This window comes from Salmo trutta, chromosome 23, assembly GCF_901001165.1.
Source record: "Salmo trutta chromosome 23, fSalTru1.1, whole genome shotgun sequence".
NCBI lineage: Eukaryota > Metazoa > Chordata > Actinopteri > Salmoniformes > Salmonidae > Salmo > Salmo trutta.
Genome location: NC_042979.1, coordinates 12306089 through 12321088, shown reverse-complemented (window position 1 = coordinate 12321088; position 15000 = coordinate 12306089). Strand labels below are relative to the sequence as shown.

The following is a 15000-nucleotide window of genomic DNA, read 5'->3' as shown; positions in this document are numbered from 1 at the left end:
CTAGCAAAGGATATGAACAAATGTGCACACGTCACTACATGTGGCTCTCACTTTGATCTCATAATAATCTACACACGTCCGCTCACGCTGTACACATAGTCCAGTTTAAAGTGAATGGCACAGATCCATATATGGCAATGGTTCATTTTCATATACTGTAGGCCTACTGCGGCTCTGATTGGTGATGGCACACCGGTCTGTGAGGAGTACGGACCTGAGTCGTGCCTGTCAATGCAATAGAATCCTACTCCGATGTGCTCTGCCTACAAGAAAATAGTTTTGCAAATGAAGTCTTGCATAGTTACTTTTGTTTCTGTATGTTGCGTTGAAAGTGTCTAATATTGTGTTGATTCCATCACAATTCCCACAAACTCAAGAAAGTCTAGGGAAGTTCAATCTCGTTTCTTCTCTGCGCAGGCTAATATTACTTCTGCGTGGCAGTCCCGGGGGAGCTGCACGGCCGCGCATGCGCACAACTTCAAGGGAACATTGATCATAACAAGAAGAGGAGGGAACATGGGAAGGGAACATGTTTAACCTACAAGAAGAGGAGTTGTCCCCTGCAGGACTTTTACTGTGTTCCTCTCTTTCATCTACCTGTGACATTCCTGTTGGAGCCTTTACAAATGGATGTTTGTTCACGTTTGACTCTGCGACTCCGAGACACACAAAGAGAAGGGGAGAGAGCAGAGAGCAACAAAGGAATGAGAGAGCAAAAAGCCAGAAAGGAGAGAGAAAATGAGAACGCGAGCCAGAGCAGTGAATCATACCCCAGGAACACATCACGACTGAGATGATTGACAAGCAGCATCCTGAAGGGTATTCATTGGGTTGGTTGCCATGGGGATCAGGTCTGGCCTCCTGACACACACTCTCCCCTGGGTTGCACTAATGAACACACACGTCCTGTTCCTCCACTGTTCCTCCAATGACCAGGCACTCAAAAGGGCTCATACCCTCCACCCTCGCCTCGTCTCCTCTGCTCATCTGATGGTGTGCGGAGAAGCACTCTGGTGTTCACTGGCACGGAGACCTGACTGACGGCCTGTTGTGTACTTTACACCTTAGCCTTCCCTGTGAAGAGGGACCGGGGCTAAAAGTATATTTAGACTGAAGAATACCAGTTACACAGCATGAGAGAAAAAGTGGAAACTGGACTAGCCAGGTATTCAAGCTTTTCTAGATTGGTGTGCATGAAATAGACTGTAAATCAAATCAGATCAAATCTAATTTTATTAGTCACATGTGCCGAATACAACAGGTGTAGACCTTATAGTGAAATTCTTACTTACGAGCCTCTAACCAACAATGCAGTTTAAAAAAATACGGATAACAATAAGAAATAAGAAATTAAAGGACAGCAGTAAAATAACAATAGCGAGACTATATACAGAGGGTACCGGTACAAAGTTAATGTGCGGGGGCACCGGTTAGTTGAGGTAATATGTACATGTAGGTAGAGTTATTAAAGTGACTATGCATAGAACAACAGAAAGTAGCAGCGGTGTAAAAGAGGGGGGGGCAATTAGTCTGGGTATCCAATTGATTAGGTGTTCAGGAGTCTTATGGCTTGGAGGTAGAAGCTGTTTAGAAGCTTCTTGGACCTAGACTTGGCGCTCCGGTACCGCTTGCCATGCGGTAGCAGAGAGAACATTCTATGACTAGGGTGGCTGGAGTCTTTGACAATTTTGAGGGCCTTCCTGTGACACCACCTTGTATAGAGGTCCTGGATGGCAGGAAGCTTGGCCCCAGTGATGTACTGGGCCGTTCGGACTACCCTCTGTAGTGCCTTGCGGTCGGAGGCTGAGCAGTTGCCATACCAGGCAGTGATGCAACCAGTCAGGATGCTCTCAATGGTGCAGCTGTAGAAACTTTTGAGGATCTGAGGACCCATACCAAATCTTTTCAGTCTCCTGAGGAGGAATAGGTTTTGACGTGCCCTCTTCACAACTGTCTTGGTGTGTTTGGACCATGTTAGTTTATTAGTAACGTGAACACCAAGGAACTTGAGGCTCTCGACCTGCTCCACTGCAGCCCTGTCAATGAGAATGGGGGTGTGCTTGGTCCTCTTTTTCCTGTAGTTCACAATCATCTTCTTTGTCTTGATCACGTTGAGGGAGAGCTTCTTGTCCTGGCATCACATGGCCAGGTCTCTGACCTCCTCCCTATAGGCTGTCTCGTCGTTGTCAGTGATCAGGCCTACCACTGTTGCGTCATCGGCAAACTTAATTATGGAAATCTTAGGTTTTATTACATACAGCCGGGAGAAACTATTGGATATAAGAGCAAAGTCAACTTACCAACATTACGACCAGGAATACAACTTTCCCGAAGCGGATCCTCTGTCTGGTCCACCACCCAGGACAATGGATCTGATCCCAGCCGTCGACCCAAAACAACGGCACCGCAGGAGGGGCAGAAGAAGCGGTCTTCTGGTCAGGCTCCGTAGACGGGCACATCGCGCACCGCTCCCGAGTTTACTACTCGCCAACTCCCAGTCTCTTGACAACAAGGTAGACGAAATCCGAGCAAGGGTAGCCTTCCAGAGAGACATCAGAGATTGTAACGTTCTTTGTTTCACGGAAACGTGGCTCACTTGAGACACGCTATTGGAGTCGGTACAACCACCTGGTTTCTTCACGCATCGCGCCGACAGAAACAAACATCTCTCTGGTAAGAAGAAGGGCGGGAGGCTATGCCTTATGATTAACAAGACGTGGTGTGATCATAACAACATACAGGAACTCAAGTCCTTTTGCTCACCTGACCTAGAATTCCTTACAATCAAATGTCGACAACATTATCTACCAAGAGAATTCTCTTCGATTATAATCACAGCCGTCTATATCCCCCCCAAGCAGACACATCGATGGCCCTGAATGAACTTCATTGGATTCTATGTAAACTGGAAACCACATATCCTGAGGCTGCATTTATTGTAGCTGGGGATTTTAACAAGGCTAATCTGAAAACAAGAATCCCTAAATTTTATCAGCCTATTGAATGCGCTACCCGGGCGGAAAAAATCTGGGACCATTGTTACTCTAACTTCCGCGACGCATACAAAGCCCTGCCCTCCGTTCAGAAAATCTGACCATGACTCCATTTTGTTGCTCTCAGCCTATAGACAGAAACTAAAACAGGAAACGCCCGCACTCAGGTCTGTTCAACGCTGGTCCGACCAATCTGATTCCACGCTTCAAGATTGCTTCGATCACGTGGACTGGGACATGTTCCGCATAGCGTCGGACAATAACATTGATGAATACGCTGATTGAGCGAGTTTATTAGCAAGTGCATTGGTGATATTGTACCCACATCAACTATTAAAACCTTCCCCAACCAGAAACTGTGGATTGATGGCAGCATTCATGCAAAACTGAAAGTGCGAACCACTGCTTTTAATCAGGGCAAGGCGACCGGAAACATGACCGAATACAAACAATGTAGCTATTCCCTCCGCAAGGCAATCAAACAAATTAAGCGTCAGTATAGAGACAAAGTAGAGTCGCAATTCAACGGTTCAGACACGAGAGGTATGTGGCAGGGTCTACAGTCAATCATGGACAACAAAAAGAAAACCAGCCCCGTCGCGGACCACAATGTCCTGCTCCCAGACAAACTAAACAACTTCTTTGCTCGCTTTGAGGACAATACAGTGCCAACGACACGGCCCACTACTAAAACATGCGGGCTCTCCTTCACCACAGCCAACGTGAGTAAAGCATTTAAACGTGTTAACCCTCGCAAGGCTGCTGGCCCAGACGGCATCCCTAGCCACGTCCTCAGAGCATGCGCAGACCAGCTGGCTGGTGTTTACGGACATATTCAATCAATCCTTATCCTAGTCTGCTGTCCCCACATGCTTCAAGAGGGCCACCATTGTTCCAGTTCCCAAGAAAGCTAAGGTAACAGAGCTAAATGACTATCGCCCCGTAGCACTCACCTCCGTCATCATGAAGTGCTTTGAGAGACTAGTCAAGGATCATATCACCTCCACCCTACCTGACACCCTAGACCCACTCCAATTTGCTTACCGCCCCAATAGGTCCACAGACGACGCAATCGCAATCACACTGCCCTAACCCATCTGGACAAGAGGAATAGCTATGTAATAATGCTGTTCATCGACTACAGCTCAGTATTTAACACCATAGTACCCTCCAAACTCGTCATTAAGCTCGAGACCCTGGGTCTCGACCCCGCCCTGTGCAACTGGGTCCTGGACATCCTGACAGGCCGCTCCCAGGTGGTGAGGGTAGGAAACAACATCTCCACCCCGCTGATCCTCAACACTGGGGTCCCACAAGGGTGGGTTCTCAGTCCTCTCCTGTACTCCCTGTTCACACATGATTGCGTTGCCATGCACGCCTCCAACTCAATCATCAAGTCTGCAGACGACACTACAGTGGTAAGCTTGATTACCAACAACGACGAGACGGCCTACAGGGAGGAGGTGAGGGCCCTCGGAGTGTGGTGTGAGGAAAATAACCTCACACTCAACGTCAACAAAACAAAGGAGATGATCGTGGACTTCAGGAAACAGCAGAGGGATCACCCCCCTATCCACATCGACGGGACAGTAACAGAGAAGGTGGAAAGTTTTAAGTTCCTCGGCGTACACATCACGGACAAACTGAAATGGTCCACCCACACAGACAGCGTGGTGAAGAAGGCGCAACAGCACCTCTTCAACCTCAGGAGGCTGAAAAAATGTGGCTTGTCACCAAAAACACTCACAAACTTTTACAGATGCACAATCGAGAGCATCCTGTCGGGCTGTATCACCGCCTGGTATGGCAACTGCTCCGCCCACAACCGTAAGGCTCTCCAGAGGGTAGTGAGGTCTGCACAACGCATCACCGGTGGCAAACTACCTGCTCTCCTGGACACCTACACCACCCGATGTCACAGGAAGGCCAAAAAGATTATCAAGGACAACAACCACCCGAGCCACTGCCTGTTCACCCCGCTATCATCCAGAAGGCGAGGTCAGTACAGGTGCATCAAAGCTGGGACCGAGAGACTGAAAAACAGCTTCTATCTCAAGGCCATCAGACTGTTAAACAGCCATCACTAACATTGTGTGGCTGCTGCCAACATACTGACTCAATCTCTAGCCACTTTAATAATAAAAAATTGGATGTAATAAATGTATCACTAGTCACTTTAAACTATGCCACTTTATATAATGTTTACATACCCTACACTACTCATCTCATATGTATATACTGTACTCTATATGTATATACTGTACTCTACCCTACATCTTGCCTATGCTGTTCGGCCATCGCTCATCCCTATATATTTTTATGTACATATTCTTATTCATTCCTTTATACACACAAGTGTAAGGTAGTTGCTGTGAAATTGTTAGATTACTTGTTAGATATTACTGCATGGTCGGAACTAGAAGCACAAGCATTTCGCTACACTCGCATTAACGTCTGCTAACAATGTGTATGTGACAAATACAATTTGATTTCATTTGATTTGGTGTTGGAGTCATACCTGGTTGTGCAGTCATGAGTGAACAGGGAGTACAGGAGGGGAATGAGCATGCACCCCTGAGGGGCCCCTGTGTTGAGGATCAGCGTGGCAGATGTGTTGTTACCTACCCTTACCACCTGGGGGAGGCCAGTCAGGAAGTCCAGGATCCAGTTGTAGAGGGAGGTGTTTAGTCCCAGAGTCCTTAGCTTAGTGATGAGCTTTGAGGGCACTATGATGTTGAACGCTGAGCTGTAGTCAATGAATAGCATTCTCACATAGGTGTTCCTTTTGTCCAGGTGTGAAAGGGCAGTGTGGAGTGCAATATAGATTGCATCATCTGTGGATCTGTTGGGGCGGTAGGCAAATTGGAGTGGGTCTAGGGTTTCTGAGTGTGTTGATGTGAGCCATAACCAGACTTTCAAAGCACTTCATGGCTACAGACGTGAGTGCTACGGGTCGGTAGTCATTTAGGCAGATTACCTTAGTGTTCTTGGGCACAGGAACTATGGTGGTCTGCTTAAAACATGGTATTACAGACTCGGACAAGGAGAGGTTGAAAATGTCAGTGAAAACACTTGCCAGTTGGTCAGCGCATGCTCGCAGTGCACGTCCTGGTAATCCATCTGGCCCTGCGGCCTTGTGAATGTTGACCTGTTTAAAGGTCTTACTCACATCGGCTGCAGAGGGCGTGATCACACAGTCTTCCGGAACAGCTGGTGCTCTCATGCATGTTTCAGTGTTATTTGCCTTGCATAGAAGTAGTTCAGCTCGTCTGGTAGGCTCATGTCACTGGGCAGCTCTCGGCTGTGCTTCCCTTTGTGGTCTGTAATGGTTTGCAAGCCCTGCCACATTCGACGAGTGTCAGAGCCGGTGTAGTACGATTCAATCTTAGTCCTGTATTGACGCTTTGCCTGTTTGATGGTTCGTCAGAGGGCATAGTGGGACGTCTTATGAGCTTCCGGGTTAGAGTCCCGCTCCTTGAAAGCGGCAGCTCTAGCCATTAGCTCAGTGTGGATGTTGCCTGTAATCCATGGCTTCTGGTTGGGGTATGTACATACAGTCACTGTGGGGACGACGTCATTGATGCACTTATTGATGAAGCTGGTGACTGATGTGGTATACTCCTCAATGCCATCAGAGGAATCCAGGGACATGCTTCATCTGACCACTTTTTTATTGATCTAGTCACTGGTGCTTCCTGCTTTAATTTTTGCTTGTAAGCAGAAATCAGGAGGATAGAATTATAGTCAGATTTTCCAAATGGAGGGCGAGGGAGAGCTTTGTATGCGTCTCTGTGTGTGGAGTAAAGGTGGTCCAGAGTTTTTCCCTCTGTTTGCATATTTAACATGCTGACAGAAATTTGGTAAAACTGATTTAAGTTTCCCTGCATTAAAGTCCCCGGCTACTAGGAGTGGCGCCTCTGGTTGAGCTTTTTCTTGTTTGCTTATGGCGGAATACAGCTGTCTTAGTGCCCGCCTCTGACTGGTGGTATGTAAACAGCTAAGAAAAATACAGATGAAAATTCTCTAGGTAGATAGTGTGGTCTACAGCTTATCATGAGATACTCTACCTCATGTGAGTAATAGCTCAAGACTTCCTTAGATATCATGCACCAGCTGTTATTTACAAAAATACCAAGTCCGCCACCCTTTGTCTTACCAGACGCCGCTGTCTGTATGTTGATAGTGTTGTCGTTCAGCCTCGACTCCGTGAAGCATAAGATATTACAGTTTTGAATGTCACGTTGATAGTTTAATCTTCCATGTAGGTCATTGATTTTATTCTCCAAAGATTGCTCGTTTGCAGGCAGATTGGAAGGAAGTGGGGATTTATTCGATCGCCTATGAATTCTCAGAAGTCAGCCCGCCCTCTGGCCCCTTTTTCTCTGCCTCCTCTTCACGCAAATCACGGGGATCTGGGCCTGTTCCCGAGAAAGCAGTATATCGTTCGCTTCGGGCTCGTCAGACTCGTTAAAGGAATAAAAGGATTCTGCCAGTCCGTGGTGAGTAATCAGAGTCCTGATGTCCAGAAGTAATTTTCCGTCATTTTCGGCAACATTATGTACAAAATAAGTACAAAAAATGCAAATAAACAAACAAAAAATACAATCGGGTGGGAACACGTAAAACGTCTGCCTTTTTAGTATGAACAATGACTCAGTGAAAACAATGAGCAATGAGTTCACTAATTTGACCATTGTTAGATTAATTTGGAACAAATGTGTTTTCCCAGTGAAAGTCATCATCCTGCTACTATGGGTGAGAGGATATGTAGGTGAGAGCCCACCTGGTGTTCAACCTTCCCAAGTTCTCCCATGTCACCTACCACCTCCACACTCTCCACTGGCTCCCAGTCGAGGCTCGCATCAAATTCAAGACCCATGGGAAAACTTCATTGAGGGAAAATGTACTGACTATGACTGATATGTGGTAAGATGAATGCAATGACTGTAAGTAACTCTGGATAAGACTGTCGGCTAAATAACTAAAATGTAAAAAATGTAGACGTGGTTCTGTTCCCTAGCCCTCTCTCATCCCCTTTCCTCTTCTCTCCTCTGGTGTGTAAATCCGTTTGGACTTAGAGGGGCCTCTTCCCCGTGGAGCACCAATGACTCGTTACCCATGATAACACGGCAGGACCCCGGCAGACGACGAGATGCCTGAATTAAAAGCCTGCTTCCATGGCAACAGGCTCAGCAGCACAGTGGCTGCGCCGCGTCACCCCTGAACCCTGTCTTTATCTGGGGGCTGTGACAAGTGCTTTGAAGTGGAGTGAGAGACGGAGGGCAGGAAGAGAAGAAAAGAGAAAAGAAAAGAGAGAGAGGGAGAACGATAAAGCCACATTCTTTCAGAAGGCAGATGTAAGTTGGTTTTAGGAGCTGCTTGCCACATCTTCATGGTGTGAAAGGAGGAGACTGTGTGTCACTGGTGTGAGCTGGCTCTTTAGGCCCTCTGGGCTTTAATGAAAAGGCCTTACAAAGGTAATGAAAGGGAAGGGTCCAACCTCACGGGGTGGCCAGAACGTACTTTCTCTCCTTCTTCTCTATCCATATCCCCCCCTACTCCCTCACTTCTAGTCTGATCTCTCTTGAGTGAGCTTTACAGAAACCATGAGAAACCAAAATGGTGCTCTCACCAAACCATTACTCCCACTAGAATAGCCTCTCAGATTTCATTTTTCCTCTGCTCTTGATTAAGTACATTAAATATGTATGGGGATGGAAACACATGTAACAATGACTTTTAGGGGAGCCTGGTTTATGTCTAATGTATTCAGAGCACACAGTAAGACTTATATAAATGACTCAACTGCTGTGCTATTTCAGAAACCTCAATCCCAGTATTTCAGTCCTCTCAGGCCAAAGCCTCATTGGTAATGTTGGTGAGAGGAGCCAAAATAAATGTCTGCTGCAGCTTGTTTTCTTTGTGTGTGTGTGTGTGTGTGTGTGTGTGTGTGTGTGTGTGTGTGTGTGTGTGTGTGTGTGTGTGTGTGTGTGTGTGTGTGTGTGTGTGTGTGTGTGTGTGTGTGTGGTGTGTGTGCATGTGCGTATGCGTGCATGTGCATCTGTGTGTGTGTGGACATGTTTAACTATACTTGTGGGGACCAGAAGTCCAACTTGGGGACATTTTGTTAGTCCCCACAAGCTCTAGGGGGATAAGGGTTAAGGTTAGAATTAGTGTTAGGGTTAGAATTAGGGTTTAGGGTTAGAATTAGGGTTTAGGGTTAGTTTTAGGGTTAAGGTTTGGAGCTAGGGTTAGTTTAGGGTTAGGAGCTAGGTTTAGGGTTAAGGTTAGGTTTTCGGGTTAAGGTCAGGGTTCGGGTTCGGGTTCGGGTTAAGGTCAGGGTTAGGGTTAAGGTCAGGGTAATGGTTAAGGTCAGGGTTATGGTTAAGGTTAGAGTAAGGGTACGGGTTAAGGATAGGTTTATTGGTCAGGGTTAGGGTACAGGTTAGGTTCAGGGGTTAGGGAAAATGGGACTGAACTGTGTGTCTCCACAAGGTTAGTTTGTCTGTGTGTGTGTGTGTGTGTGTGTGTTGAGTAGTTAGAGTGTGAGTGTGTGTTTGTGCCACTATCTATCGGTACATCAGACATCAATGTGTAGCATTGGAGCTAGCTGTGTAAAGGGTCTGTGAGGCCTGAAGGATTATTCCTCCTCTGTCTCAAGCCATCCTCTGGAGGAACACACACCTACCCTGTTTCTGTGTACTGGGGATGTTACTCTTTTTCTGTTTCTTTCTCACAACAAGAAAGTATGCTGCATCACCACAGGGCAGAAAGTATGCTGCATCACCACGTTGGGCAGAAAGTATGCTGCATCACCACAGGGCAGAAAGTATGCTGCATCACCACAGGGCAGAAAGTATGCTGCATCACCACGTTGGGCAGAATGTATGCTGCATCACCACGTTGGGCAGAATGTATGCTGCATCACCACATTGGGCAGAAAGTATGCTGCATCACCACAGGGCAGAAAGTATGCTGCATCACCACAGGGCAGAAAGTATGCTGCATCACCACGTTGGGCAGAAAGTATGCTGCATCACCAAAGGGCAGAAAGTATGCTGCATCACCACAGGGCAGAAAGTATGCTGCATCACCACAGGGCAGAAAGTATGCTGCATCACCAAAGGGCAGAAAGTATGCTGCATCACCACAGGGCAGAAAGTATGCTGCATCACCAAAGGGCAGAAAGTATGCTGCATCACCACAGGGCAGAAAGTATGCTGCATCACCACAGGGCAGAAAGTATGCTGCATCACCACAGGGCAGAAAGTATGCTGCATCACCACAGGGCAGAAAGTATGCTGCATCACCACAGGGCAGAAAGTATGCTGCATCACCACAGGGCAGAAAGTATGCTGCATCACCACAGGGCAGAAAGTATGCTGCATCACCAAAGGGCAGAAAGTATGCTGCATCACCACAGGGCAGAAAGTATGCTGCATCACCACAGGGCAGAAAGTATGCTGCATCACCACAGGGCAGAAAGTATGCTGCATCACCACAGGGCAGAAAGTATGCTGCATCACCACAGGGCAGAAAGTATGCTGCATCACCACAGGGCAGAAAGTATGCTGTATCAACACAGGGCAGAAAGTATGCTGTATCACCACAGGGCAGAAAGTATGCTGTATCACCACAGGGCAGAAAGTATGCTGCATCACCACAGTGGACAGAATCTGTCATGGGACGTCATAATGACGGCATATTCTGGTTTGAAACAGTTTCTTGCTGTAGAGGAATCATTATAACTAGTTGTATTGTGCCAATGCAGATTATTTTGACTACTGCAGGTCAGCGTCAAAGCATTGATGATGTCAGCGCAGCTTTTAAACCACCAAAACACATCAAAAGTGGTGCTTTTAAAAACAGTCACTCATATACCAGTATTTTGTATTGACACTACATTTTCATATTTTCAGGAGTATGTGCCTCAATATTACATAAATCCAATAATTGGAAAAGGGCATAGACAACCAAAAAAAACCTGGGAGCAGATTAATATTGTAAAAGGTCAACAGGAGAAGTAGGCTACCTGTGTAATCTCAGATTATCAGAGATTATCCCATTATTGTGGAGGGTGTGGTGCATACAGTAGATGCCATTATGGATTAAATTTTGATAATCCCCTTTAAAACAGCACCAGAGTAGATAGAAATGGTTGTCCTCAGAAAACATTCATGATTCAATAGTAATACTACTGTGATTTTGACATACATTGCCGATAAACTGACCACCTGAAATTGCGTCATCAAATGCCATGTTCAATCCAGCAACATGCAATGACCTTCCTACAGTAATGAAGGACCACAAAAAATACAAAAGCTGCTCCCAGGATCCAAGGTCCATACCAGGTCAAACTGTGTGTGTGTGTATATGTGTGTGTGTGTGTGTGTGTGTGTGTGTGTGTGTGTGTGTGTGTGTGTGTGTGTGTGTGTGTGTGTGTGTGTGTGTGTGTGTGTGTGTGTGTGTGTGTGTGCGTGAGTACAGTATTATGTTTTGTTTTCATTCGAATATGTGATGTGAATCCTTGCGTAGCACCATCTACAGTACGCCTGGAAAATAAAGCTGAGTCCATGAGAATCCATCTAAGTGATTTAGCATAGTGCTGTAAGACATGGGCAGAATGGGCACATTAGGACCCCGACTCGCTGCCTGGCATTGCCTGCCTGCCTGCCTCACCCTCTCTGACCTGGCCTGGGCATAGTCCTCCAGTAAAAGAGCCACGGAGACAACTGACAACCCACTGGATCCAAACCCAACAACCCTCAACAGCTCTTCTCTCTCTCCCTCCCTCTCTGTCTCCCTGTGGCTGGAATACGACAGATCTTTCCTCTGCAGTGACTCTGCTACATATTTCTGCAGATGCATATGCAACCACAGACTTGGGCCCATCTGTTTTTCCCTAGCCGGGTTCCTAAAGCGTTTCTGTGAGAAAATGCCTGACAAACAGAGAGAGAGAGAGAGAGAGAGAGAGAGAGAGAGAGAGAGAGAGAGAGAGAGAGAGAGAGGAAAAAGGCTCTCAGGATCAGTCCGGGTATATTTTCTCTTTCAACAGCTGTGTTTTACTTCAGAAAATAAGAAAAATAAGGGTAATGGACTGGTGTCTTTACTCAAGTGAGGTAAGCAAGTGTGTGAATAATTAATGACGCTGGACACCTGCCTAGGCTTCCACTTCAATACAGTATCCCCTCCATTCCATACAAACTACAATCTGTCATTCCATTCAGACTTCAGGCACCTTTGTTGATGATGGCAGGGATATCATTGATTCTCTCTGCTCCGTCAGTTCACAGCTGTGTTGCTACAGTAACAGTAAGGTCCTGGTGAGCACAGGTGTGTCATCAGAAATAATTATCCCACTGAGCCAATCAGAGCGAAGAAGCTTGATTGGAATCACTCTGACACAAACAGTTGGAATCACCGATAGAAAAAAGCCTATTAGAAGAAGTAAGAAGTAGTTTCCAAGAGTTTTGGCCCAAACTTTTCTCTCCATTTAGTTTTGTCAGCACTTCTCACCGAGGATAAAGGCAATGAAGTTCCACTCACTTAACTCAGCTTTTCCAGGTCAGTCGCAGGCCTTTTCAGAGTTCAGACCTGAGAAAAACTCACTCCAAAGGAAGCTTATTCTCTCTGGCTCAATCTCTCTCTCTGGCTCTCTCTCAATTCAATTCACTTCAACTTGCTTTATTGGCATGACGTAACAGTGTACATATTTCCAAAGCTTACTTTGGATATTTACAATATTAAGATAATAAGAATCAAAATTGTCAACGGGACAACAGTAACAACAATAACCAAGGATCAAAATAACCATACATTGAACAATAACAATAAGCATACAGTAGAGGACATGTGCAGGTTGATCGGTCTGTCAGACACTGTCCTTCATCTTATGGCAGGCAGCAATCTAGTGCGCTGCCAACCCACAGCTCTCTGTGTCCTCCCCTAACAGGACGGGTAGCCTATTCTCATCAGAGAGGTCTTTGAAATTTTGGGGAAATGACACTCTCTAATTGTTTTATATTTTTTACATTTTGTCAGGAAATGCAGCTCTGTCTCAGGTTCTGCTGTGGTGCAGTGGTTGCACAGCCTTTCCTCTACAGGGAGCCAGGTTTTCCTGTGTCTACCCTTCTCAATGGCAAGGCTGTGCTCAATGAGCCTGTACTTTGTCAAGGTTTTTCTAAGGTTTTGTTCAGTAACCATGGTCAAATAGTTAGCCACGGTGTACTGTCGATTTAGGGCCAGACGGCACTCCATTTCGCTTTGTGCTTATGTTTCCCAATAAGCAATGTAGTTTTGTTTTGATTGTGTTGTAATTTGTTTTATTCTGACTGATTGGATCTTCTGGTCCTGAGGCTTCAGTGTGTTATTAGAACAGGTTAGAACAACTCTCTCTCTCGCTCTCTCGCTCTCTCACTCTCTCACTCTCTCACTCTCTCACTCTCTCACTCTCGGTCCCTGTAATCTCTAACGAAGGCCTTTGAATTCACCACAACGTTGTTAGGTTTTGGAATGGATGGGTAGGAAGAGGTGCTACTTGACAGAGGAAGGATAATGCACAGTGGCCCTGTTCAGGAGCCCTGCTCTTATTGCAGATAACTACACGTTTCCCCCTTCCTTAGCCACGTTGTGATGCCATGCCAACCATTGCCCAATTTAGTTAAGTAAGCCATCCTGAAAGGTACGCATATCTGAGACAGAAACAACTTCATCTCAAATCTACCAGGCCACTTAATAAAAGATACACCCTCTTAAGATTCGAACAATTACTATTAATACGTGTTATGTTCAAATAAGCCTCCAGGAATGTGGTTCATGGGATTAGCCATAACGCATTAGGAAGCATCGCTAACACAGAGTGAGGAAGTAGCTCTGAGACTTAACTTCTCCTCAGATCAGGCCAATTGATTTGGCTAATCTTCCCTGCAGGAAGTGCACTTGAAGGATTTCCTCTGACCGAATAGGTGGGTAAAAAAGGGACACAATGAGGCCGGAAACCATTTTGTTGTTGTAAGAGTTATACGTCTTATTGGCTTGTCATGCTGCTGTGGCAGAGCCAGCTCTATACGTTAAGATCAGCAGTAAGGAGCGGAGCTGGAGTTGCCATCTGCTAGGGAGGAGTAGAGACCTGGTTAAGAAGTGAGGTCCCAGTGTAGCTGACATTATGGGGCCACAGCTTTAGGCTCTGCTGCTTACAGTAGCTCCAGTGACACAACTAAGTTCTCCATGTTCGGGGTTTACTTGGTGAGTGCCTGTAAACCAGCGAAGGATACTTACTTTACTTCATTCATTTGAAGACAAAATACCAGTAAATCACTGTAGCTTTTAGCCATAACATTTAACCCTTACCTCAGCAGCAGGGATCCCTTCTGGTGGGCGGCACTGAAGAAGAACTTCCTGTTCTAGAGACACTTCCTTTCCCAGAGGCTCCTGGTCAAACGTCTTCCTGAGATCTGGAGGGGAAAAAATGGCAACAAACCATAAATAAACATTACGTAATATATCCCTCACGTTCTACACATGATGTATGTAATAATGAGGATGGGGGGGTGCTGAATTATATCACTGATGTCTTTTGATTAAAAAAAGACTTAGAAGGTTGTAGACTGTCGTTCTCAGTGCGCAGCTAGCAAACACAATACTGCATAGGGCCAATAGAGCGGTCTCTGTGAGAAATAAAGCTTGACTTCTCTTTCTCTCTTTCTGTCCTCTCATCGCACAGAGAGCCTGAAGAATCGGAGGTGGATGGCAGGGAGCTGCTGAGAAAAAGGGATCACTCTCCCTCCTCTAATAAAAAGCCACTAGTTCTCCAGTGTGTGAGCCTGATGGAGTAGGGCAGGACCGGGACCGGGGGAGTGTCATGCAACACTGGAACCCAAAGCTCATTAGATATATATCACCACCTGCTGGGATACGGTCTGGCAGAGGAGCTGCAGAAATAATATGGTGACGAGAAGGGAGAGAGAGAGAGAGAGAGAGAGAGAGAGGAGGAGAGGAGGAGAGAGAG

The 15000-nt window shown here is 46.2% G+C and overlaps 1 protein-coding gene across 3 annotated transcripts in view; it reads right to left on the bottom strand.

Moving 5' to 3' along the window:
• The window catches only part of unc5cb (unc-5 netrin receptor Cb), a 175141-nt gene that overhangs the window by 45803 nt on the left and 114338 nt on the right, over positions 1-15000 (bottom strand). For all 3 annotated transcript variants that reach the window (XM_029708988.1, XM_029708989.1, XM_029708990.1), the window contains exon 4: positions 14343-14446. In XM_029708988.1, the coding sequence (XP_029564848.1) occupies positions 14343-14446 (104 nt within the window). The remainder of the gene's footprint in view (positions 1-14342; positions 14447-15000) is intronic.